The 25,722-nt window shown below is 32.9% G+C and overlaps 1 protein-coding gene across 1 annotated transcript; it reads left to right on the top strand.

Moving 5' to 3' along the window:
* The first annotated feature begins 2,649 nt into the window (after positions 1-2,649).
* On the top strand, positions 2,650-25,367 carry LOC139513773 (salivary peroxidase/catechol oxidase-like). The gene is made up of 15 exons (XM_071302567.1): positions 2,650-2,879; positions 3,461-3,586; positions 7,830-7,937; positions 8,567-8,750; positions 9,056-9,219; positions 10,366-10,542; positions 12,430-12,466; positions 14,644-14,765; positions 15,587-15,691; positions 16,123-16,236; positions 17,958-18,450; positions 19,827-20,027; positions 21,045-21,205; positions 23,289-23,394; positions 25,233-25,367. Exons 1-15 carry the CDS (start codon positions 2,804-2,806, stop codon positions 25,294-25,296), a joined length of 2,238 nt encoding a protein of 745 aa, XP_071158668.1. The 5' UTR covers positions 2,650-2,803; the 3' UTR covers positions 25,297-25,367.
* The last annotated feature ends 355 nt before the right edge of the window (positions 25,368-25,722 follow it).

Raw genomic sequence — 25,722 nt, 5'->3', positions numbered from 1 at the left:
AATTTTAGTCTCTTGTGTACAATTTGGAAATTAGTATGGCGTTCATTATCACTGGACTAGTATATATTTGTTTAGGGGCCAGCTGAAGGACGCCTCCGGGTGCGGGAATTTCTCGCTACATTGAAGACCTGTTTGTGACCCTCTGCTGTTGTTTTTTATTTGGTCGGGTTGTTGTCTCTTTGACACATTCCCCATTTCCATTATCAATTTCATCTATGATTACCTTTCATATCAATATCAAAGTCACAGTTTCAAATATGTGAATATGAGTACAATTAAATCAAATCAACGACGACCACCACCTCGACGGGGTCATTGACAAGGATTATTTTTTTCGTTGCATTTCATTTTTCAATGATGTTTTGTCTCTTTCATGCTAATAAACCTTGATTTCCTCAATGCGATCTTTTCATCTGCCTTGTTTGTTACAAGTAAAGCACAATAAAATTGCAACACAAATCCCAATAATACGGGTGTAGTTACACTCATTTTTCGTGAGTATCTCTCTATCTACCTGGGATAAACCAATCTTTATGAGTACACAGTAATATCTTTCTCTCTAGATTAATAAAGATTATTTATACAATGTATAATGATAGACCATCCAAAATGTATAGTACAGACGACACTACACCATAGTGCTTGATAAAATTCCAAAAAATGTCTACAGATACTATCATCAAGTTTAAAGTTCTATTGTATCTGTTTATTCAGGGACTATTTCCTTCAAATCTTATATCATATCCAGCAATCAGCTAATCAATGATTAACATACATTAATCAGTACGAATCAGTCAAAACGTATTTGGAAAAATCACATTATCATTGATGTCATTCTTATAGGCCCTTGTCTCAAAAAAAGAATCCTATATACCTTTATATAATGCAACATTTAGAACATTTTGTTTTTAGACAAGTGCCTGTGGACATCCTTGTGTTATTTAAACTGAAAGGAAAAATGTTCTGGCCAAATATTAATACTTTTGTTGAGTACCATTTAAGAGCAACTGGTAAACATAAATCACCGTAATATTAAAGATTTCAAAACAATAAGTAAAACATCTATTTCGGGGCTTATAAATAAATCGCTGTGCTGTTCTTTGTACAAATAACCTTTTCACTAATTACTCTGGCGAAAGGCTTGTCTGATTTGCATGGTTCAAAGTTTTATCTTTGGTATTAACCTGGTCGATACCCATTATGTTGGACGTTTCATCCCCATGGTATCACTAACTTTGTAACTGCACTTCTTTGATAGCATTTGATATCAATGATCGGTTCATTTCCTAATAATTTACTATTTAAAGAATACGAAATTTATTTGAAATTTATAATGTTTGTCTACACGACGCGCTAGACAACTCGACCACCTAGGCTCTGATATTTATACTGTAAAACGATGGTACGTCCCTACAATGCATGGATATTTTAAACAAGACCAACAACCAAGGTGCTACAATGAAACCTCTTTCTAAACTATGAACAAACGTCTTCCAAGAAACCTCTTTCTTAACTATGAACAAACGTCTTCTACGAAACCTCTTTCTGAACTATTAACTGAAAACCTCCTCTTTAGATTTTTTATGTATCGCGTTGCTTATGCCCCTTTAAAACCCTCATGGCGTTGCCAGTTTTAATTGACCGATGAGTTTGAATATTCATTTGGTATCTTCCGCCTATGTTTATAGAAGTTAGCAGAGACTATCGTAAGTTTTCCAAAATACGTGCAGAACTCTGCACTAATACGCAAATCTACTAATACGATATTCCCAAGTTTCTATTTCCTATCATGATTTCATCGATAGATGGTTGCTACTCACAAGGGAACTCTTTAACCAAGATTTCCAAATGGTGAAGTTAAAATCATCCTTTTGTAAATTTTATGGACGCCATCACGAATTGGTTGGCCGTTATAGAATAACCGTTTCACAGATTATATCGGATATGTGCCGTATGTCGTAACAACAATCTACTTCCCTTCCCTCCACGAATGTGACCTACCGAATAAGACTATTTACCGGGTTTGTAATAACATTATCAACACGACGGGTGCCACATGTGGAGCAGGATCTGCTTACTCTTCCATAGCACCTGGGATTACCCCCAGTTTTAGGTAGGGTTCGTGTCCCTTAGTCTATAGTTTTCTATGTTGTGTCTTTTGTTCTATTATTTGTGTTTTTGTGTTTTTATGTTTTAGCCATGGCGTTGTCAGTTTAATCGATTAATGAGTTTGACTGTCCCTCTTATATCTTTAGCCCCTCTTCTATAAAGAGATCATACGGTAATTCGATATGTTAAGTTTTAACGTACCATTTTCTAGTTCTTTACTTTAACGCAATGATTTATCATTTGACTACATTTTTTTTCTCAGAAACATTATTATCCGATGAGTTACTTAGTATTTTTAAATTCAGAATAAAAAAAAAATCAGTATAGTGATAACGTAATATACATGAGCGTTTCGCAAAAAGTATTACCTTATTCATATCAAAATTCCTTAAGCATGTTCTTAAAAACAAAGGTAAGTGAACGTTACCCAAGGAAAAAAAGATTGAAATAAAATATGATTACATGCAGGTATAGATATTAAAAAAAGATGTATTGCTTACTCAGCGATTACTATTGTAATTAAACGTGATTGTTTGTCACATATTGTAAAACCTACGCTGTTTGAAACAAATGTTGCCATCTATACAGATGTTTCTGTGTGCTGTCGTTGCATTTCTATCGTCAGCATATACTGTTGTCTAACGTTTTGCTGCTTGAAATAAGTGGTCTTAGAAAGCGTACAAAACAAGGCATAATGAATGCACTGGTGATAATACTAACGATAGGAATTCATGTAGCTTATAGTGAAGTCATTACAGACGAAGATAATCGTAAGTAATTACCATATTTTACTGAAAATTCTACATTCAGTGTTACAATTTTTTAAATAAAAGAATAAAGAGTCAATATGTGTTAAATAAATTAGCGAAGACTAGCGTTGTTTCGTTTCGCTAGCTATAAAACCAGTACAGGGTCAATCCAACATTTTGTACATAAGAAAATGACTGTACCAAGTCAGGAATATGACAGTTGTTATCCATTCGTTTGATGTGTTTGAGCTTTTGATTATGCCAGTTAATTAGGGACTTTCCGTTTTGTATTTTCCTTGAAATTCAGTATTTTTGTGATTTTATATTTCTAGTACTTATATTTGACTCCTTTCAGCAATCATGATTTATTGATTTTTATTTTCTTCTTCTCCGATATATATATATATATGTGTTCGTCGTCTGCCGTATTTGTTGACGTTGACTTCGAAAATAATGTGGTTGCCACACATACTTGATTAAGTCAATATTCTGATTTACATGAGTATAAATCGCCAAAAGAAAGCATACCAACACAATGTTGTTTATATTTTTCTTTTGAACCGTATAGATATTATAATTGTTTTATTCAATATTTTTTTCAGCTTGTCACCCTATAAATGAACCAGGATGTACAACGGACGAATTTTGTGTTCTGATCAACTCCGGAGATACTGCATTTTGTATATGCAATAGCACTATTGCGAATCCGAACTGCAGTACTGATAACAGTAAGTAATTGAGAGATATAATACTATAATATACATGAAACAAAAGACATTTGGAAATATAACAAGCATATCAGCTGATTATTTTAGTGACCATCTCAATGTTGTGTTACAACATTCCAAAATATTATTCTATTTTGCAGGCTGAAACTGACTTCCCAATTCTTTATTTCCTCAACAATTACACTTTGAAATAATCTGAACATGTCAGTTTAAAATGTAGACTCATTGAAGACATATTAATAACCTTCTGCTGTAGTCTGTTTTATGGTCGGGGTTTTGTCTCTTTGACACATTCCCCATTTCTATTCTCAATTTTATCAATATAAAAATTCAAAGTAGAATTAAAACACCGCGTCATTCGGAATGATAATCAATCTCAACATTATTTCTATGGTCCTTAGAAATTGAATATAATATTACCCAATTTTACAGGAATTGTGTCATGTTTAGAGCTCACATTATATCTGATTCAACATGAAAGTGGGGTTTTTTGGGGTCTTTCGTCATTTTGTCTTTGATTATCCTTTCTGTTTAATCAAAAGGGCTGTTCTGTTTAATTGTCTCAGCTGACTTTCAGAAGACTGCGATTTGAAATTAAAACTATTGTTTTTTTTGGAAAGGAAACTATTTCTTATAATCAAAACGTACAAATTGTTAAAAAAAAATGAATTCTATAAAGTGATCAAAACGATTCATCGTAGTGTGATATCAACATAGGTCAAACGCATATCATCATCATTATCATCATCATCCTAATCTTTGTTGTTTTTTCTTCGTTCCCTCTCCATCGTAGTATAGTATCAATATAGGTAAAACGCACATCATCATAATTATCATCATCATCCTAATCTCTGTTGATCAGGCTTTCTTCATTTCTTTTATGTATTTGAGAATCCGAGGATTATTTATTTGAGGTGAGGTAGTTCAACAATCGATTCCATCGAATTTCAGTCAAATGAGTTAAATAGGTGGACGCAAATACAATTATAATACTTATTATAGAATCTGTCAATGCGCGTCCATTCTATTTCATTTTTTTATTTGCGCTAGATATATTTCGGAATTAAGTATCCGATTTAAATATAACATGTATATGAACAGGATATAATACATTAGATCCATTGAGTAAAACTGTATACTAATATTAGTAATTTATAAAGAACTAGTAAGATCGTGAATTTGAATTTCAAACTTATATTAAACGTGTATCTCAAATCCTCAATGTGGACCTCCGTACCTCCCTGGTAAAGATTAACTCTAAAATCTACATAGAACGCATTTGGTATTCCAATTAAATCAGTCATATGCTTTCAAGACAATAACAAGCAAAACCAAGGAGTAAACAAAGACTCACAAAACCAAAGGACATTTACAACAACAGTTATAAATAATAATTAAGAAACAACACGAACTCCATTAAAAACCCGACATGAAGCTAGTGAGGCCCCTCATGGGGGGGGGGGGGGGGTCCTAGTAATCACATAATCACCATTTTTTTGCCAATATAATCACATAATCATTAAATATTTGCTTATCTTTAGTAATCAAATAATCATAAACTAAAAATACAGTCCTAGGTAATCAAATAATCATGAAATATTTGGCTTAATAATCAAATAATCATTAAAAAAACGGCCAAGTAATCACATAATCAAAAACCCCATGAGGGCCCTCGCTAGTTCTTGGTATGATATGTTAAAAGATTTTGTTGTCATATCGCATCAATCTAGATATCATTTCTAATATATATAAGATTTTCCAATGTTTCGGCTTCACACGTGGCCACTGTAATAAACTTTCAAGTAATCAAGAGATGAGCGCGGATTGATGATCAGTTAAGGATTGATATAACTAAACATTTAAAATATGCTAAATAAAATCAACCGTTACTTAATGCGACTGTCCCTCTCTCTGGTATCTTTCGTCCCTCTTTTAATGCTACCAAGAAACTGCCTGTGGTTTATGTTCTTATTCTTCTCACTATTGTCGATCTGGTAATCTGCCTGGGATGAATGTTCACATTCTTCTCACTATTGTCGATCTGGTGATCTGCCTAGGGTGAATGTTCACATTATTCTCACTATTGCCTATCTGGTGATCTGCCTAGGGTGAATGTTCTTATTCTTCTCACTATTGTCGATCTGGTAATCTGCCTAGGGTGAATGTTCTTATTCTTCTCATTATTGTCGATCTGGTGATCTGCCTATGGTGAATGTTCTTATTCTTCTCACTATTGTCGATCTGGTGATCTGCCTAGGGTGAATGTTCACATTCTTCTCACTACTGTCGATCTGGTAATCTGCCTGGGGTGAATGTTCTTATTCTTCTCAATATTGTCGATCTGGTGATCTGCCTGGGGTGAATGTTCTTATTCTTCCCACTATTGTCGATCTGGTAAACTGCCTAGGGTGAATGTTCTTATTTTTCTCACTATTGTCGATCTGGTAAACTGCCTGGGGTGAATGTTCTTATTCTTCTCACTATTGCCGATCTGGTGATCTGCCTAGGGTGAATGTTCACATTTTTCTCACTATTGTCGATCTGGTGATCTGCCTAGGGTGAATGTTCACATTCTTCTCACTATTGCCTATCTGGTGATCTGCCTATGGTGAATGTTCACATTCTTCTCACTATTGTCGATCTGGTGATCTGCCTAGGGTGAATGTTCTTATTCCTCTCACTATTGTCGATCTGGTAAACTGCCTAGGGTGAATGTTCTTATTCTTCTCACTATTGCCGGTCTGGTGATCTGCCTATGGTGAATGTTCACATTCTTCTCACTATTGTCGATCTGGTAAACTGCCTGGGGTGAATGTTCTTGTTCTTTCACTTTGATTTCAGTCTATCCATTTTGAATGAAACTGAAGTAATGCCAAGACGAACCTCTGCTTATTAAACTAGAAACACAAACTTAGTAGTTGTTTTTGGCTTTTAACTATCTTTCAGTAACTCCGAATACTCTCAGATCTGTATTATGTGTCTTGTGTTTTTGTTGAATGTTTCTGTTCTTTGTATCGATCTGACGAGTTCACTCCTTTTCAACTAATTGCGTACTGTTAAACAACTGCCCCAGGTAACGTAAGAGGTCTGGCACCAGCAACCATGTTTAATCACGCCACCTGCATGTGTATGTGTCTGTCCACCGTCATCAGCCTGTTATTCAGTGATTGTCGATTTTAATGAATAACAAATTTTTTTCGGTATTGTTTTAAACATATTTTTTATTAAATCAAACAGTTAGTTTTCTTTTATGAATTATTTAACTTTTGTAATTTCGGGGCCTTTTATAGCTGACTATGCAATTAGTTATCAAAGGTACCAGGATTATAATTTAGTACGCCAGACGCGCGTTTCGTCTACATAAGACTCATCAGTGACGCTCATATCAAAATATTTATAAAGCCAAACAAGTACAAAGTTGAAGAGCATTGAGGATTCAAAATTCCAAAAAGTTGTGCCAAATACGGCTAAGGTAATATATGCCTTGAATACGAAAATCCTTAAGTTTTTCCGAAAAATCAAAGTTTTGTAAACAGGAAATTTATAAAAATGACCACATTATTGATATTCATGTCAACACCGAAGTGTTGACTACTGGACTGGTGATACCCTTGGGGACGAAACGTCCACCAGCAATGGCATCGACCTAGTGATGTAAATATGTAAATATGGGTTTATCTCAATGTCAAATGCCGTACGATGATCTATAGTTGTTAACTGCTTCGTCATTTGGTCTCTGGTGTAGAGAAGACTCATTGACAATCATAGCACATAGTCTTATTCTTTATATAAAAGGGTGTGTTGGTATAGGCTATGAATATTTGCGTAGCATAGATAAACAAAGTAAATGAGTCAAACTATATCATCATATTTGATATTTAACTTGTCGTCCATTTACTAATACGGAGATATGGTATGATTTTCAATGAGATAACCATAACCTAAATGTCTTAAATGTAAGCATCTTAAAAAAATCGATGGTTTTGACTTTCAATGCATAGACAGTGACAGGGTAAGATATGTTTTTGAACCTCAGCCCACACTATCATTTGACACTGAAGTAGCAAGACAACATAAGAACAAACTAAAATTCACCTGAAAATGCTTGCTCAACTCAACAAATAATAAAAAGACCAAAAACGACCCTATACTATTGTCATGCATGTCTTATTACTTAAAAACTCTTTGAAGAAGACAAAAACCCGTTCAAATATTTAAATTGTTTGATTATTTATCATTATAGATTGTACAGAGGGTGAAACATTTTGTAATCATGGACAATGTGTGAAAAAAGACAATGGGTCCATATTCTGTGTATGTTATGCAGGTTATTGTGGTGCAGATTGTAAAGGTAAACATAATAAACTTGACTAGAGTGTACAGGTAAATATAATAAACATGAGCACAGTGTACAGATGAATGTAATAAACCTGAGCAGAGTGTACAGGTAAATACAATAAACATGAGCAGAGTAGACAGGTAAATATAATAAACTTGAGCACAGTGTACAGGTCAATATAATAAACTTGAACAGAGTGGACAGGTAAAAGTAATAAACATGAGCATAGTGTACAGGTCAATATAATAAACTTGAACAGAGTGGACAGGTAAAAGTAATAAACATGAGCAGAGTTCACAGGTGAATATAATAAACTTGAGCAAAGTGGACAGGTGAATGTAATAAACTTGAGCATGGTGTACAGGTGAATGTAATAAACATGAGCACAGTGTACAGGTTAAGATAAGAAACTTGAGCACAGTGTACAGGGTGAATATAAAAAAACAGTATAGACAGAGTCGAGACGACAGATGAATATGGTTTTTATAGACGTTCAATTGTTGAATTTTCCTTTCCTCGATGAAACGAAAACAATAGGAATAAATATAGTTAAAAATCACAGTTTCATATACACTGTTGTTAATAAAACTGTTATTTCAAATGGGCTATCTTAAGACTTACAATTGTATGTGTGTTTGCAGATGTTGTGCATGTAACTGAGGAACCCAAAAATGTAACTGAAGAACCCAAAGTGAACAGTTCTGGCTCTTATCTACCTCCAGAAAATACTAAATGGGATGCCAATAATGAAATATGGAAGCCTGTCTACTATGATGCTCATGACTTTAATCCGCACGATCCTTTTGTCAATGCCACCTTTATCGAGTGAGTAGACTGACCATCCGTACTATTCAATTTTTAATGTCACCTTTATCGAGTAAGTAGACAGTCCAACCGTATTGTCCACTTGTCAATGCCACCTTTATCGAGTAAGTAGACTGATCATCCGTATTGTCCACTTGTCAAGGCCATTTTTATCGAGTAAGTAGACTGACCATCCGTATTGTCCACTTGTCAATGCCACCTTTATCGAGTAAGTAGACTGACCATCCGTATTGTCCACTTTTTTTACAATTTAAATTGTCACTCAAGTAGTAATTGTATTGCTGTTTATGTAAAATATTTTGTAGCAATTTTGATGGGACAACCATTCCACGAACTTGCGATGAGGGTCTACCATGTGTCGATTCCCCTTATCGAACAATTGATGGTACATGTAATAATCTTGACAATCCTACCTGGGGAGCAGCCGACACTGTACAGTTACGATTTCTTGATCCTATATTTAAAACGGGTATGTGATTTTATCGTGTATCAAATTGTAAATTTGAAGTCTATGTTGCAATGGTTTTATCAGAAAAAATTACTACATGAAAACGTTTTATCCTTCGATAGATTCGATCGGTCAACTATAGTTGAAACGCGTGCCTGGCGTACAAAATTTCAACCCTGGTATCTATGAACACTTTATTCTACAAATAAAAAAACATGACAATGGATTAAAACCAATGTTTACACGCAGTTAAATCAGTTTTGATTACATGCAGTCGATAGTCAGTTTAGGCTTTGTCTTGGTACATTGTTCTTACTGGTACTAGATATATAGACGTAATTGTATCCTGAAACGTTAAGGACGGACCATGTGTTGAAAAAAAATCATAAGAAATATGAAGATTTAATAATGGTATCAATACTCGTTTGTTTTTAACATTTAACATGCAATGAATCGTAACTGCAGACGCTATACGGGTATAAATCACTGGATGAGAGCGGATGTTTAGTTACGTGGATCTCAACATGGAAGACACCGACATTGATAACTTTCCCGCGTATTTGTCTATATCAAAGTATGCTCTAAACCGAGAAAGGGAAATGTCAAAAATTATGTTCCAATTCAAGAGAGGGTAAACGATATGAATAATTTTGTATATTTCGTATTATTACTCCAGGTAAAACAGAGGTTAAAATCGGCGGAGTGTGATAGGTAAATCGGTAATCAATTTCAATTACACAATTATTAAAAGTATAAACAGGTATATAGTCATTGCAGAGATATCCAGTTTTTGTGTGGTAAGATACGCGTGATTCTCAGTAAGTACCAAAAGCATTAACATGAAAAGGATGAGAATTAGTTCACAAAGGGAATTCGAAAACTCGATTGATCCAAAGAAGGGTGCATTGTCACTGAAATACCAGAAGAAAGGCAGATGAAGAAGGCTACACTAGAAATTATTTTAAAATATTGCTAAGAACCCATGTCTTTAAGTCCTGATACGTTTAGACTAATACAGGATTAAGGAATATACACCGTCTGAATTAAAACACAATCGTGGTCTGATACTAAAGTTGGTTTGATTAAAGTGTATAATTTCTATATTTTTTTAGTTGATTTTTTTTTTCCTTATTTCTAATATAATTATATCAATCACTTGAATTTTAGGAACTAGCACAAGCGACAATATTCCAAGATCAGAAAACCTGAAAAGTGCCCGTGAGATCAGCAACGAAGTATTTAATGCCATTCATAATCAACATTGGTCTGAAAAGCACACTGCATCTCTTCTGTGGCTTGGACAATTTTTATCCCACGACCTAGGACTCACCAAACAACCCAAAGGTACATTTTCTATAATAAACATCTCTCTTGGACAGATTTTTGTCCTCGATCTAGGACTCATCAATAAGCATAAAGGTAAATCTGTATTAATTCTGAGACTTCAAGTTGGACATTTTTAAGCCCATGACCTAAGACCCACATGCCAAACAACATGAATGCAAAAAATGAAGATACATTAACACTAGGCTATATCTAAAAAAAAAATCTTCTGATATAATTTTTTTTTTATCAAGTTAACCAGTATTTGTCAGATTTCTTTTTCAGTATTTGTGAGACTAAGTCAGTATTTGTAGGTTTTCTATCTCAGTATTTGTGAGTTTTCTTTTCAGTGTTGGTAAGTTTTTTATTTTAGTATTTAAAGGTTTTCTATTTCAGTATTTATGAGTTTTCTATTTCTGTATTTATCCATTTTCTATTCATTATTTTTGAGTTTTCTGTTTGAGTCAGTTTTCTATTTCAGTATTTGTCAATTTTCTTTTCAGTTTTTGTCAGTTTTCTTCTTCAGTATTTGTCAGTTTTCTATTTCAGTATTTGTCAGTTTTCCTATTTAGTAATTGTTAGTTTTCTATTTTAGTATTTGTGACTTTTCTATTTCAGTATTTGTTAGTTCTATTTCGGTATTGCTGAGTTTTCCATTTCACTATGGATGAGTTTTTATTGTTTTATTTGTCAGTTTTTTATTTCAGTGTTTGTGACTTTTCTATTTCAGCATTTGCCAATTTTCTTCTTCAGTTTTTGTCAGTTTTCTTCTTCAGTATTTGTGAGTTTTGTATTTCAGTATTTGTCCGTTTTGTATTTTTTTTATTTGTCTGTCTTTTTCAGCCTTTGTAAATTTTCTTTTTCATTATTTTTCAGTTTTGTATTTCAGTGTTTGAGAGTTTTCTATTCTGGTTATGGTATATTATTGACCTTATACCGGAGTCTTCAATACATATGTGCTGTGTAATCATCATTCAGAAAGAAAGAAAACGTTCGCTCATATTAGTACTAGGAGACTAAATTAAAATGCAGTATTGTTATGCGTTTACTTTTCTACATTGCTTAGAGGTATAGGGGGAGGGTTGAGATCTCACAAACATGTTTAACCCCGCCGCATTTTTGCGCCTGTCCCAAGTCAGGAGCCTCTGGCCTTTGTTAGTCTTGTATTATTTTAATTTTAGTTTCTTGTGTACAATTTGGAAATTAGTATGGCGTTCATTATCACTGGACTAGTATAAATTTGTTTAGGGGCCAGCTGAAAGACGCCTCCGGGTGCGGGAATTTCTCGCTACATTGAAGACCTGTTGGTGACCCTCTGCTGTTGTTTTTTATTTGGTCGGGTTGTTGTCTCTTTGACACATTCCCCATTTCCATTCTCAATTTTATTTATAGTGTAATTTGAGGTTTTGTTTCGTGTTGAATGTCTCAATCAATCTTTTTATCAAAGGACAAACATTAATAGCGCTTTTTTTTTAGTTTTTTTTCTCGTGAATATTAATATATCATATTCCTAGTGTTCTATTCAGCCAATTCATTCAATCCTTTAAACATGTTTATAATGAATGAAATTGATGGTACACAATGACAAAATACATCGTTCAATTATTTTTGCCTGAAAATATAGCACGACAATTAAATATAGATATAGGAAGCTGTGGTATGAGTGCCAATGAGAAAACTCTCAATCCAAATAACAATTTATAAAAGTAAACCACTATAGGTCAATGTACGGCCTTCAAAACGGAGCCTTGGCTCACACCGAACAACAAGCTATAAAGGGCCCCAAAAATTACTAGTGTAAAACCATTTAAACGGGACAACCAACGGTCTAATCTATATAAAAGATGTACATAAGTATAGCTTAAAAGGTAGAAATACAAAAGTTATATATGTATATTTGTATTTCAGAACCAAAAAATTGCTGTAATGAAACTAATCTCGGCGAGTAAGTATTTTTTTCTTCTTTCGTTTTTACTTTTAAAGATTTGGTTACTTTGGATCAATAATATTTCAAACACTATTTATATTAACCCATTATGCTGCAGTATATTAAATCTCAAACTTCGTGACTGTAAGGAAGGAATTGCATACAATTAAATTCCTATTTGGCCGAAAATTTTAACAATTAAACAATTCAATATGTTATGGTTGTACCCCGCGCGACGAATTGCGGGGATATAAGTCTAAAAATTTGCCCAACGGTACTGATATATAAGATATTATTATACAAAGATGTTGTTATAAATCTTTTTGACAAATATTTCGGCTTATTTGTTAACAGGATTTATATCTTCGTATAATAACATCTTATATCAGTACCGTTGTGCAAATTTTTAGACTTATATAATTTTTTCCTTATCTGCATATATAGTATCGTCTATTTTAGAGGATCCGGTACATAGTAAATTTGCTAGTTGGTCCTTTTAATATACTTCTATATATATATATATATTAATACTGGGCCTCCGTCAGTCCGTCCCCTCTCGAATGACTGAATTTCACAAAACTTATATTATAAGTATACAATTATCAGCAATGTCTCGGACAAATAAAAAAAATAATGACCTTCTACTATTTTAAAATAGTAATGCCCCTTGAAAATTTTAGTTATTTTTTAAAATTGCTTTGTTAGCGCTCTCATGTGTATACTTCTTTTTAGATTTTAATGAAACTTATATCATATGTTTATATCAGCAAGACAAATTTGAAAATCAGTGCTGATTAAATATTCTTAAAAGAGTAACGAAATATCTATTTAATGGCAAATTGCATTTTAATGTCTCTTACGTGTACAATTCTTACCATAGTTTTGTGAAATCTATATCATAGGTTCATATCAGCAATATTTGGGGCAACTTTGAAAATCAGTGCCGATCAATTATTTTTAAAAGAGTTATGCCCAATAGAAAAATTAATCAAATGGGAAATTGCATTGCATTTGCTCTCAAGCCTTCATAGAATGCAAGATTAATTGGATTGCAGAAATAAATATTTAAAAAAAAGCCATTCCAAAAGACTGGCTTCAGATGTTACAGTCTGAGAGTTCTATTAAAAGTATTGTAAATATTCCTAGACAGAAACTAATCTGGAAAGGTAATTACATTGAGGCTTCAAATTTTTCAACAAATATATTATTATAAGTCAATTTGTAAAGATAAAACTGAACCATCAATTGGTGTAAGCAAATGGATGCGTATTTTACAAACTAATGAAAACCTTAGTATTAACCAACTATATGTTTTCATGTTTCATTATTTAGAAGAAAATAAGTTAAAAATATATAGATGGAAACTTTTACAATTCATATTACCAACAAAACAATTATTGTTTAAATGGAAACAGACGAATGACATACTATGTAATGTATGTAACGAAGAAGAAGATTACAACCACTTTTTTTATTTCTTGTCGATTTTTAGAAAAATTTTGGAAAAGTATTCATGAGTTAATGATAAAATCAAATTTAAATTTTAGAGTATCATTAAAGCAATTAGTCTTTGGATATAAAATTTTTGACATAAATTATTTTGGTCTGAATTATTTCCTAACAATCTTAGGTTTTTCCATATACAAATCATATTATGTATCTAATCAGAAATTGACAAAGGTAAATGTTTATCAAATTTTTGTTCGAGAATACATAAAAAGATACAACGAAAACAGAACAATGAAACTTAATCCATTACTAAAGTCACTAAAAAGAAGTTTAGACGATTGATAGAATAAAACATAATGTATCAAAATGTTGTATAATTGTATTTCAAGAAATTTATACATATTATTATAATATATACATATATACCAGCAGCTGATTGCTAACCTGGGCAATCGGTGGAATATTACAGGATGCATCAAGAAAAGCTTGGTTTCTTGGTGTAACAATGTAACAAGCATATTTGATGAATAAATATATAATGTTGTTAAAAAAAAAAAGCCTTCATAAAAAGAAGAGTGTTTTTTATTAGCCATTGCATTTGGACTGATAAAATATGTTTGATTTTTCGTTCGAAATTCGGCTATCCTAGCTTGAATTTACTTGATAAAACCATGTGTTATCTACGTTAATATATTTTATGGTAATAAGTTAAATATTATGTAATTATTATTTCCGTGTTTTTACAGTGAACGATGTTTCACAATTGCTGTACCGGATTCGGACCAGTATTACACAGTGAAGTGTAAACATTTTACGCGTTCAATTATTGGTACTAAAGGATGCCTACCAAGTAGTACTAATCCCAAAGGTTAGTATACAAGTCATGATTATACCAGATAGTAATAACACTCTAGATAAGTATACATTTGATTAGGAAATAAACATATTTGATTTGATTTGATTTGATTTGATTTACAAAGAATTAGTGACCTAGCAAAATAAAACCAATACTCTTGAATCTGGACTTTTACCTAAAATACCGATTCATTTCGTTGCGTAATCCTTTTGGCGACGTCATGGATTTTTTCTTTTTTCCTGTCAGCAACACCCTTTCAACGGCTGATATAATGAAAGGGAGTTCGGAAATTAGATCGGTAACCAACTATATTTATTTTTATCTTTTTGAAAGTTCTACGTGTATACAATTTCTTTTAAAAATCGCCGGACAAGCCATTTACGTACCTGTTACCTTAACTTGTATTGCCATTCAGAGTAATCCAGCCCTGGCATCAGTGACTTATTATTATTTTTTTTGTTGTCACCGGGCCTCAGTGGCTGACAACAAATAAAAAAGATAAAAAAAAAATGAAAATAAGTCAATGAGGTCAGGGCTGGACTACTGACAACAACAAAAAAATTGAAAATAAGTCACTGAGGCCAGGGCTGGACTACTCTGGATGGCAATACAAGTTAAGGTACTAATAGGTACTGACAACAAAAAAATAATTCACTGAGGCCAGGGCTGGACTACCATACAGAGTAGTGATTGCATTGTAGATTTGGAGAAAATTGTCTATCTTACAGCTGAAAATTATCTTTGAACTCGATTTTTTTTATGATTATGAGCACCCTTAGATCGTAAAACAATAAGTTAATTAAGATATCTAACTGTATAATTCTTCATTGTAGATAACTATAAAGAAATCAACAATTTTCAAACATCTTATATTGATCTCTCTCTTACGTATGGTAATTCTGATGAGGAAGCGAAGGAATTGAGAAACCTAACAGGAGGTAACAAACGTGTTGATAAACCGAATGATGATTATCGCGAAACTAAATCAAGATGGCTCGCTATGGACACTATTCAAATAATCCTGATAGAGACAACACACAACTGACAATTTACAACAGACAAAAATCAGACAATACAAATAAGAGACAATTCAAAACAGATGAACGGTCAGAACAACCTTATGGCTTGTGTACATATTATCGATTCGAGACATTGTTATCATATTTTAATCATATTTTCTAAAGCTTTAATTTATTTTGTTTCAATTTCAAATTTTTGGAACCCCTATGATCCCTTGCATGTGTATCGCGCATTATAGATCACAGTGAAAACGTAGTGTTTACATAGGTACATGGGAGTTATTTCTAACAACCTCGAATAAGATATACTGAGAATCTCACTGATACTTTCAAAACTTGTATATTTGTAGGAAGACTAAATGTTAAAATAAGTGAACAAGGACAACATCTTTTACCAGAAAGAAATGATACATTAGAATGTCCCATGAAAAAGAAAAACGGAAGCGGATATTGTCAAAAAACAGGTATAAAAAGAACTTATCTTACTTTTAATATTTACTACCGTTTTTATTTCAACTAAAACATGTATAAGAGAGTCAGAAGATACCCGTGGTCAAGTCAAACTCATAAATCTAAAGTTAATTTATCCGTAAAATACGGATAAATGAAACATAAATATATTCATTTTTGTTTTGCTCTTGATAATGTCTTTTAGTAATAAACCTTGTCTAAATTTCCTAAAATTCCCTGATGGTTTGACAAAGGTATTGGTGTCTTAAAACAAATTAATCACAGACGGAACCTAAATGTTGATGATACTGCTGCATGTAGCTTTGTCTATCTTTCGCGTCATAATTGTCACCAGGGTCGAAAAAAAAAGAGAATCAAAGGGTTAAGAGAAAAAAAAACCAACTTGATAAACGTTATTTTCTTTTAGACATTTTCAACTTTTAATAAACTAAAGTTGAATTTAACATAAACGAAGAACTCTTACGATACACAATATATTTTCCCAATGGTTCATTAAAAAAAATTTGCATTTGAGCCGACTTTGTGTACACACAAATATATAGCAAGTACCAATGGATAAAGATGAATGGTATCCTATAATGAACAAGTGTGTTTTATATAGGTGCATAGTTTACAGGAGCATCCGAGATCACCCCTAGTTTTTGGTGGGGTTCGTGTTGTTTATTCTTTAGTTTTCTTTATTGTGTCATGTGTACTATTGTTTGTCTGTTTGTCCTTTTCATTTTTAGCCATGGCGTTTTCAGTTTGTTTTAGATTTACGAGTTTGAGTGTCCCTCTGGTATCTTTCGTCCCTCTTTTACAGGATACTGTTTGTTACGCTGAATTATTTCCTGACGGCACAAGTTCTTCAAGGGAATAATTGGATTTTCAAACTGAGTGGTGATATATTCAGTTCGAGAATGCCACATTAAACCAAAGCGATGGGTTGTGCAAAATATATCAACTGTGATAAAAGCTTCAAAATGTTTATTTCCACTAAAAACATATTTGCATTGTACATAAATGTTGCCGTGCAACTGTCTACCGACGGAAATTTTAAAGAGCGTTACCGTCCTATAAATTCTCCAAAAACCGAACATCCCACGCGGTTGAACCGACTGTCTGACGGGTCTTAATGTCTGATAGGCCTAGGTCACTACATGTATATACTCATTGTTGTCATATATACAATTGAATTTAAAACATTAAACTGATACATTTTAAAAGATAAACTTGTATCACCTGGTGAAAGAAGCTATGTGTCAAAAAACTTATAACTTGTACAAAAACTCTGTACAAATTATAATTTGTACATACTTACATCTTGTACACAGCATATATATATATATATATATATATATATATATATATATATACTATTATTATCCACGAAATGGACAAAATTAAATCCCCTACGAAAATTTCTGCTTTTACAGTAATACAGAGTTTTATGCGACTGTCAAAAAGAGAGGTTACTAGCTAGCTATGAAACCAGATTTTCTACATCAGCAATATGAAAGTTGTTTTCCATTAGTTTCAGATGTTTGAACTTTTGATGCAGTTTATTTTTGCATCTGTCCTACAACTATAAGTTGAATATTTTCTCAGGTGAAAAATATTATAAAGGCACATGCTTCAAATTTCCATTGTGATGCAAAGTAAAATAATTATTTGCAGGTGACCCCAGGGTTGACAATATTAACTTTATAGGAGTAACTCATTTGTTAATTTGCAGGTGACCCCAGGGTTGACAATATTAACTTTATAGGAGCAACTCATTTGTTAATGGTAAGAGCGCACAATTGGATTGCAGACAATTTAACTGAAATCAATCCTCATTGGGACGACGAGAAACTCTATCAAGAGGCTAGAAAAATTCTCATAGCATTGTTTCAAAACATTGTTTATAAAGAGTATCTGCCAGAAGTATTAGGTCCTTACCTTTCCAAAAACAACAAGCTATGTGTAAATGATACTGGATATCAAGATGATTATAACACCACATACAATGGTCAGATCAGAAACGAATTTATGGCAGCTGCATTTCGATGGGGTCACTCTATTCTGCCTGGTCATCAAGCGTATTTGCTGGCTGACCATTGTCTTATGGACTGGTATACTGTTATAGATACGTTTAAATGTTCTGAGATGTTGTATGCTAATGGTGGAATGAATTTAACTGCGTATGTTAGGTGGATGTCTTGGGAAAAATCTATGAAAAACGATAGGTAAGTAGTCCTCACAAATCAAAAATGGCAATAATGCAAAACAATATCAAAATGTATTATATTTCTGTTTTATTCAGACATCGTTGTTAATATTGGTGGTGGCATGTTATGTGACCGTCTTAAAAGCTATAAAACCTGTTTAAATCCCCCATTTTCTACCCTAAATGCATGTACCAAGACATGAATATGACAGTTGTTTTCCACTTGTATTTTATGTTTGATCTAGCCATTTAATAAGGAACTGTGCGTTTTGATTTCTTCATGGGGTTGGGGTTGGGGTCGGGGTTTTATTTTAATTTTTTACAAATACCGAAATCCTAGGATAATTAAATAAAAATGGAACTGCATGATAGTTGTCGAAACCAAACGATCGACAATATCTACCAACGGAAAGAACAGAAGAAGAATGGTGGGTTAAACCTTTAACTTAGAAAAAAGCTTTTACTAGTTATACAGACATTAACTATAAAGATTTATATAAACGATGTAATCGCAGAAAATCACAGCTGTTTCAAATAATCCATAATTAATTGGTTGGTTTGAACTATGTACTCATACAATCCAGGTTTAGTCCACCATTTTCTACCTGAGAAAATGCCTGTACCAAGTCAGGAACATGACGGTTGTTATCCATTCGTTTAATTGGTTTCAGCTTTTGATTTTGCCATTTAATAAGGGACTTTCCGTTTTGAATTTTACTCTGAGTTCAGTATTTTTATTCATATGTACTTAAATGTGTTTGTTGTCTTATAGGTGTCTTGTTGTAATTTTTTTTCTTTAGGTTGCTGACTCATTGACGTGTTTGTACTTCACAATTTTGAATTTACAAACATCTTGATAATCTGTTTGTATTATTTTTTAAATTCTTTTAATTTAGATGTTTCCGTTTTCATTTGTACAAAACGGAAATTTTGTTCATATTAAACATTGAACAGTTGGCTTTGATTGAACCATCCCAAGAAATGAAAGAATGATAAAAAAAAATCCTCGCTGAAAAGAAGGAATAACTTACACTTTGAAACCCTTTTCAAATATTTGGGACGAGGCTTAACTCTACGACGTATTTTAATACAGCAACAGTGAACGATTTCGATCTGCATTTGACGGTGAATTGTATTGTACCGAGTGAAGAATATTATTCAATATCAATCTTAACTTCAATGGCAAATTCAGCAATGCTCAAACTTATTTTTGACTTCCTTCCGTTCTGTTTTTATAGTAATCCATCTGAATTAAAGTTTCCCCTTTAAAACTGGCATACTTTATCATCCTGAAATCGTTTTATTATAAGACAATTCATTGGTTAAAACTTTGAAAAGTCGTCGGGTGTATAACGATTAGTAATGTTTTGAATGTTTTAGTATTTTAATTGATAGATTTATGGAAGACGAATACCGTAATTATCTGTTTGGAGGTGAAGATCTGGCTGCCCGTAACATACAAAGAGGACGAGACCATGGGTTATCTACTTACAATCATTTCCGAACCTTTTGTGGCTTGAAACCGGTGTCCTTTGATGATTTTATATTGGAGGACCACGACTGGGAATCGTCAAATGCACTCAGAAATCTGTACAGGTTATTACAGTAGAATCATGTTTAAAACTCAGGTTTTACTCATTGAAATTACCTAGACGTATGTTTTTATAAAGAAATGACGAATCAAATCATAACGAAAGAGATTTCTTTTAATATTTTAATTGACCTTTAATTCAAACTTTTCTGTAACAAAACAAATTATTCAATTATTTCTTGGTTTGTTTGTATGTAGGATTGCCCATTTACCATACATATTATGCAGTATGTTTTATTGCAGTCGTTGACCCTCTATATTTGTTCCTTTAGTTTTGTTATCCTGTTTTCCCCTAATACTAATATTAAGATATAGCTGCTACATGAAACATATTTCCCTGTTGATGACAAACGCGTCTTTCATGGACACTAAACTTTTAGGAACCTTAAAATGCCATTTAAAACATTTTCTAGCACATCTTCAAAGAATGTGGCCAATTTCTCCTGACTTATTTTCAAACGTTTTCAGCTTTCAAATAATTCATAACATTACCACCTAATGTGGGTTCTTGGGGTTCAAACAATATTTTACTTATTTCAGAGCAAGTCATTAAATGATTAACTCCGGATGAATGCACAAAAACACAATTTTGCGAGGTTTTGACAATTGTTAAGTAATTATCCCCAAAACCTACTATGAAAGGAACATTATCATAATCAACCTTATTTTGGAAGTAAATCTAAATATTGTTTTTAAGATGCTATACTATTACATTGTGCTTTGTCATGTCCTGCAATGCAAATTTGACAACATTTTTAATGAATATGCCTTAAACAGCAACATATATGTAATATTGTGAACAAGTATTTTAAGTGTGTAATACAGACATCAATTTTCAGTAGGACTTGGCTTCAATCAGATTTCGACCCTGTTAGTAAAACAAGTACAGGAATAATTGACCCTACACTTTTATTTTATCGAAATTTTATAAATTACTCATGTGTGTAGTGCACTTTTTTCTAAGACTCAATAAGCATGATACCTAAGTTCTTCTATGAGATAGTATACTTGACTATTTTTAGTAATGCCGACGCCATTGACCTATATGTAGGAGCTATGACAGAAGAGTCAGCTGGAGGAAGTATCCTTGGACCTACATTTACCTGCTTGACAATCAAACAATTCTCGCTGATAAGAGCTAGTGATCGATATTGGTACGAACGACCAGGCATGTTTACACTAGGTAAGACTTTATAATCAGTAATCGATATTGGTACGGAAGACCAAACATGTTTACACTGGGTAATACTTTATAATTAGTGATCGTTTTGGTACGAAAGACCAAACATGTTTACACTATGTAAGACTTTATAATAAGTGATCGTTTTGGTACGAAAGACCAAACATGTTTACAATAGGTAAGACTTTATAATTAGTGATCGGTATTGGTACGAAAGACAAAATATGTTTACACTAGGTAAGCCTTTATAATAAGTGTAAGATATTGGTATGAAAGACTTAACAAGTTTACACTAGGTAAGACTTTATAATTAGTGATAGATATTGGTATGAAAGAACAGACATGTTAACACTGGGTAAGATTTTATAATTAGGGATATATATTGGTATGAAAGACCATTTATGTTTACACTGGGTAAGACTTTATAATAAGTGATAGATATTGGTACGAAAGACCAAACATATTTTTACTAGGTAGGACTTTATAATTAGTGATGGATATTGGTACGAAGGACCAATAATGTTTGCACTATGTAAGACTTCATAATTAATGATAGATATGGGTATGAAAGACCAAACATGTTTACAATAGGTAAGACTGTATAATTAGTGATAGATATTGGTACGAAAAACCAAACATGTTTACACTAGGTAATACTTCATAATAAGTGATATATATATATTGGTATAAAAGACCAAACATGTTTACACTAGGTAAGACTTTATAATTAGTGATCGATATTGGTATGAACTACCGAACATGTTTACACTGGTTAATACTTTATAATTAGTGATAGATATTGTTACGAAAGACCAAACATGTTTAAACTAGGCAAGACTTTATAATAAGTGATATATATTGGTATGAAAGACCAAACATGTTTACACTAGGTAATACTTTATAGTTAGTGATCGATATTGGTACGAAAGACCAAACATGTTTACACTGGATACGACTTCATAATAAGGGATCGTTATTGGTACGAAAGACCAAACATGTTTACACTAGGTAAGACTTTATAATTAGTGTTCGATATTGGTACGAAAGACCAAACATGTTTACATTACGTAAGACTTTATAATTAGTGATCAATATTGGTACGAAAGACCAAACATGTTTACACTGGGTACGACTTCATAATTAGTGATCGATATTGGTACGAAAGACCAAACATGTTTACACCAAGTAAGACTTTATAATAAGTGATCGATATTGGTATGAAAGACCAAACATGTTTACACTGGGTAGGAATTTATCATTATTGATGGATATTGGTACGAAAGACCAAACATGTTTACACTAGGTAAGAATTTATAACTAGTGATCGATATTGGTACGAAAGACCAAATATGTTTGCACTGGGTACGACCTCATAATTAGTGATCGATATTTGTACGAAACACCAAAGATGTTTACACTAGGTAAGACTTTATAATTAGTGTAAGATTTCGGTAGAAAGACCAAACATGTTTCCACTAGGTAAGACTTTATAATTAGTGAAAGATATTGGTATGAAAGACCAATCATGTTTTTACTGTGTAGGAATTTCAAATGAGTGATCGATGTTTACACTGGATTAGAAGGTATTGGTAACAAATGAAAGATTCACGCATTCAGAGGCTGTATGTTTTTAGTTTTGACAAAACAAAACCTCACTAGTGTAACATTTATGTAAAAATCAATCAAGATTATTACCATTTTTCATGTCAGCATGACATTAATGTATATGTATGCGTTTTCATACTTTTCCTTTTCTTTCGAAATTTTCATATGTGATTTTTTTGGTTAAATTCTTTTCGGCTGTTACTTAAAAGAGGGTCAAATTATAACAGAGGGACATTCAAACTCATAGATCGAAAATAAACTGACAAAACCATGGCTAAAAATTAAAAAGACGAACAGACTAATAATAGTATACCAGACAAAACATAGAAAACTAAAGACTAAGCAACACGAACCCCACAAAAACTGGGGGTGTTCTCATGTGCTCCGGAAGAGTAAGTAGATCCTGCTCCATATGTGGCACCTGTCGTGGTGTTGGTTATGTTAATACAAAGCCAGTAAAATATGTGCGTTTATTTTTCAGACCAACTGAACTCTATTAAACAGGTGAAATTAGCAAAGTTGACGTGCCAAGTTTTCGACATACCAACAATCCAAGAGCATGTGTTTGTGCGTGTTAATTATAATCAGTAAGTATAAGAGGAATCTAAATATCACACACGTGTACAACATGCCCACGATTCAAAAGGATGTGTTTGTGCTTGTTAATTATAATCAGTAAGTATAAGAGGGACCTAAATATCACACACGTGTACAACATGCCGACGATTCAAAAGGATGTGTTTGTGCTTGCTAATTATAAATAGTAAGTATAGCAGGAACCTAAATATCATAATTAGACCCCCCGCATTAGACAAGACAAACATCAGGAGTCGATTTCACAAAAAAAATGACGACTAAGATTGGTCGTAAGTATACTGAATTGTTCATGACTTACGATCAATCTTAGTCTTGATTGTTTTTGTGAAATCGACTCCAGGCACTCAGCAGATAAACTGGATTTAATTCGGCGTTAAAATTTAATTAATCAGCGGTTAAACTATAATAACTCATCGAGTAAACTGTTATTCATTGGGTAAACTATAATTACTCATCGGGTAAATCATCGGGTAAACTGTAATTACTCGTCGGATACACTGAATTCTCTCATCAGGTAAATCATCGGGTACACTGTAATTACTCATTGGGAACACTGTAATTACTCATCGGGTAAACTGTAATTACTCGTCAGGTACACTTTAATTACTCATCGGGTAAACTCTAATGACTCATCGGCTAAACTGTTATCACTCATCGGGTAAACTGTAATTACTCATCGGGAACACTGTATTTACTCATCGAGTAAACTGTTATTACTCATCAGGTACACTGTAATCACTCATCGGGTAAACTGTTATTACTCATTGGGTAAAGTGTAATTTCTCATCGGGTACACTGTAATTACCAATCGGGTTAACTGTAATTACTCATCGGGTACACTGTAATTACTCATTGCGTAAACTGCAATTACTCATCGCGTAAACTGCAATTACTCATCGGGTACACTGTAATTACTCATCGCGTAAACTGCAATTACTCATCGGGTAAACTTTAATTACTCATCAGGTACAGTAATTACTCATTGGGTAAACTGCAATTACTCATTGGGTAAACTGTAATTACTCATCGGGTACACTGTAATTACTCATTGGGTACACTGTAATTACTCATCGGGTAAACTGCTATTACTCATCGGTTAAACTGCAATTACTCATCAGGTACAGTAATTACTCATTGGATAAACTGTAATTTCTCATCGGGTACACTGTAATAACGCATCGGGTAAACTGTAATTACTCATTGGTTAAACTGTAATTACTCATTGGGGTAACTGTTATTACTCATCAGGTACACTGTAATTACTCATCGGGTACAGTGTAATTACCCATCGGGTAAATAATTGGATAAACTGTAATTACTCATCGGGTACACTGTAATTACTCATCGGGTAAATCATCGGGTAAACTTTAATAACTCATCGGGTAAATTGTAATTACTCATCGGGTAAACTGTAATTATTCATCGGGTAAACTGAAATGACTCAGTTGTTCAGAGGCGGTTAAAATTTAATTACTCAGCAGTTAAACACAAATGTCTCTTTTTTATCTTCTTTATCAAATTACGAGAATTGAAATTCGTTAACCTTCCAGGATCGACATTTCAGGGAAACTAAACAACAACAAAAACACAAGGTCTCAAATATTTTTATGTGTACATTTTTGTAATTTAATCCCTGGTAGATCTTAGATAACTAGTAAACGCATTATCTATGTACAAAATGTCACTTTGATTCCGAATATCATCACAACACTTCGTAGCTAACCAGAATGAAATCATTTGTCTATGAGGTCGTAATTAAAAAATATAAATAATGTAAATTAAAATGTTTTAATCTCAATAATATCACTTATTGTTTATTTTTTTGCAGTGCCAATCCTTTGTGTAACTGTTCGTCCTTGACTGGCCTGGATTTCAGTTTGTGGCAGGAATAAGTTTAACGGAACGTATATCTGCAATGTATTCCGATGTAGTTCTGATGAAATAAAGAACTAGAGACTTGAAACTGTTTTGTTTTAATATGATTGAGTTAACTTTAAGATATTTACTGGATCTTTTCTATATAACCGGGTGTAAGATACCTAGCTGATAGTTTTGTACGCCATACGCGCGTTTCGTTTACAAAAAAACCCAACTCTATGACGCTTGATTTAAAACATTTATAAATATCAGAATAAGGAGCTTAAGGGCCTACAATACACGAAGGGGTGTGTGAAATTCTGCAAAGGTAATTTATTCATTGCAATCATTGGGCAAAAAATCTTTGTTTATACGAACTATTATTTTTTTTAAACAGTTAATTTATAAATATGGCTATATTAAAAATGAATCATGTCAACACAGATTACTGACTACTTGTA

The sequence above is a fragment of the Mytilus edulis genome, chromosome 2 (genome assembly GCF_963676685.1).
Source record: "Mytilus edulis chromosome 2, xbMytEdul2.2, whole genome shotgun sequence".
Taxonomy (NCBI): domain Eukaryota; kingdom Metazoa; phylum Mollusca; class Bivalvia; order Mytilida; family Mytilidae; genus Mytilus; species Mytilus edulis.
Note: the sequence above shows the minus strand (reverse complement) of the source record. Positions and strands in the feature narration are given on the sequence as shown.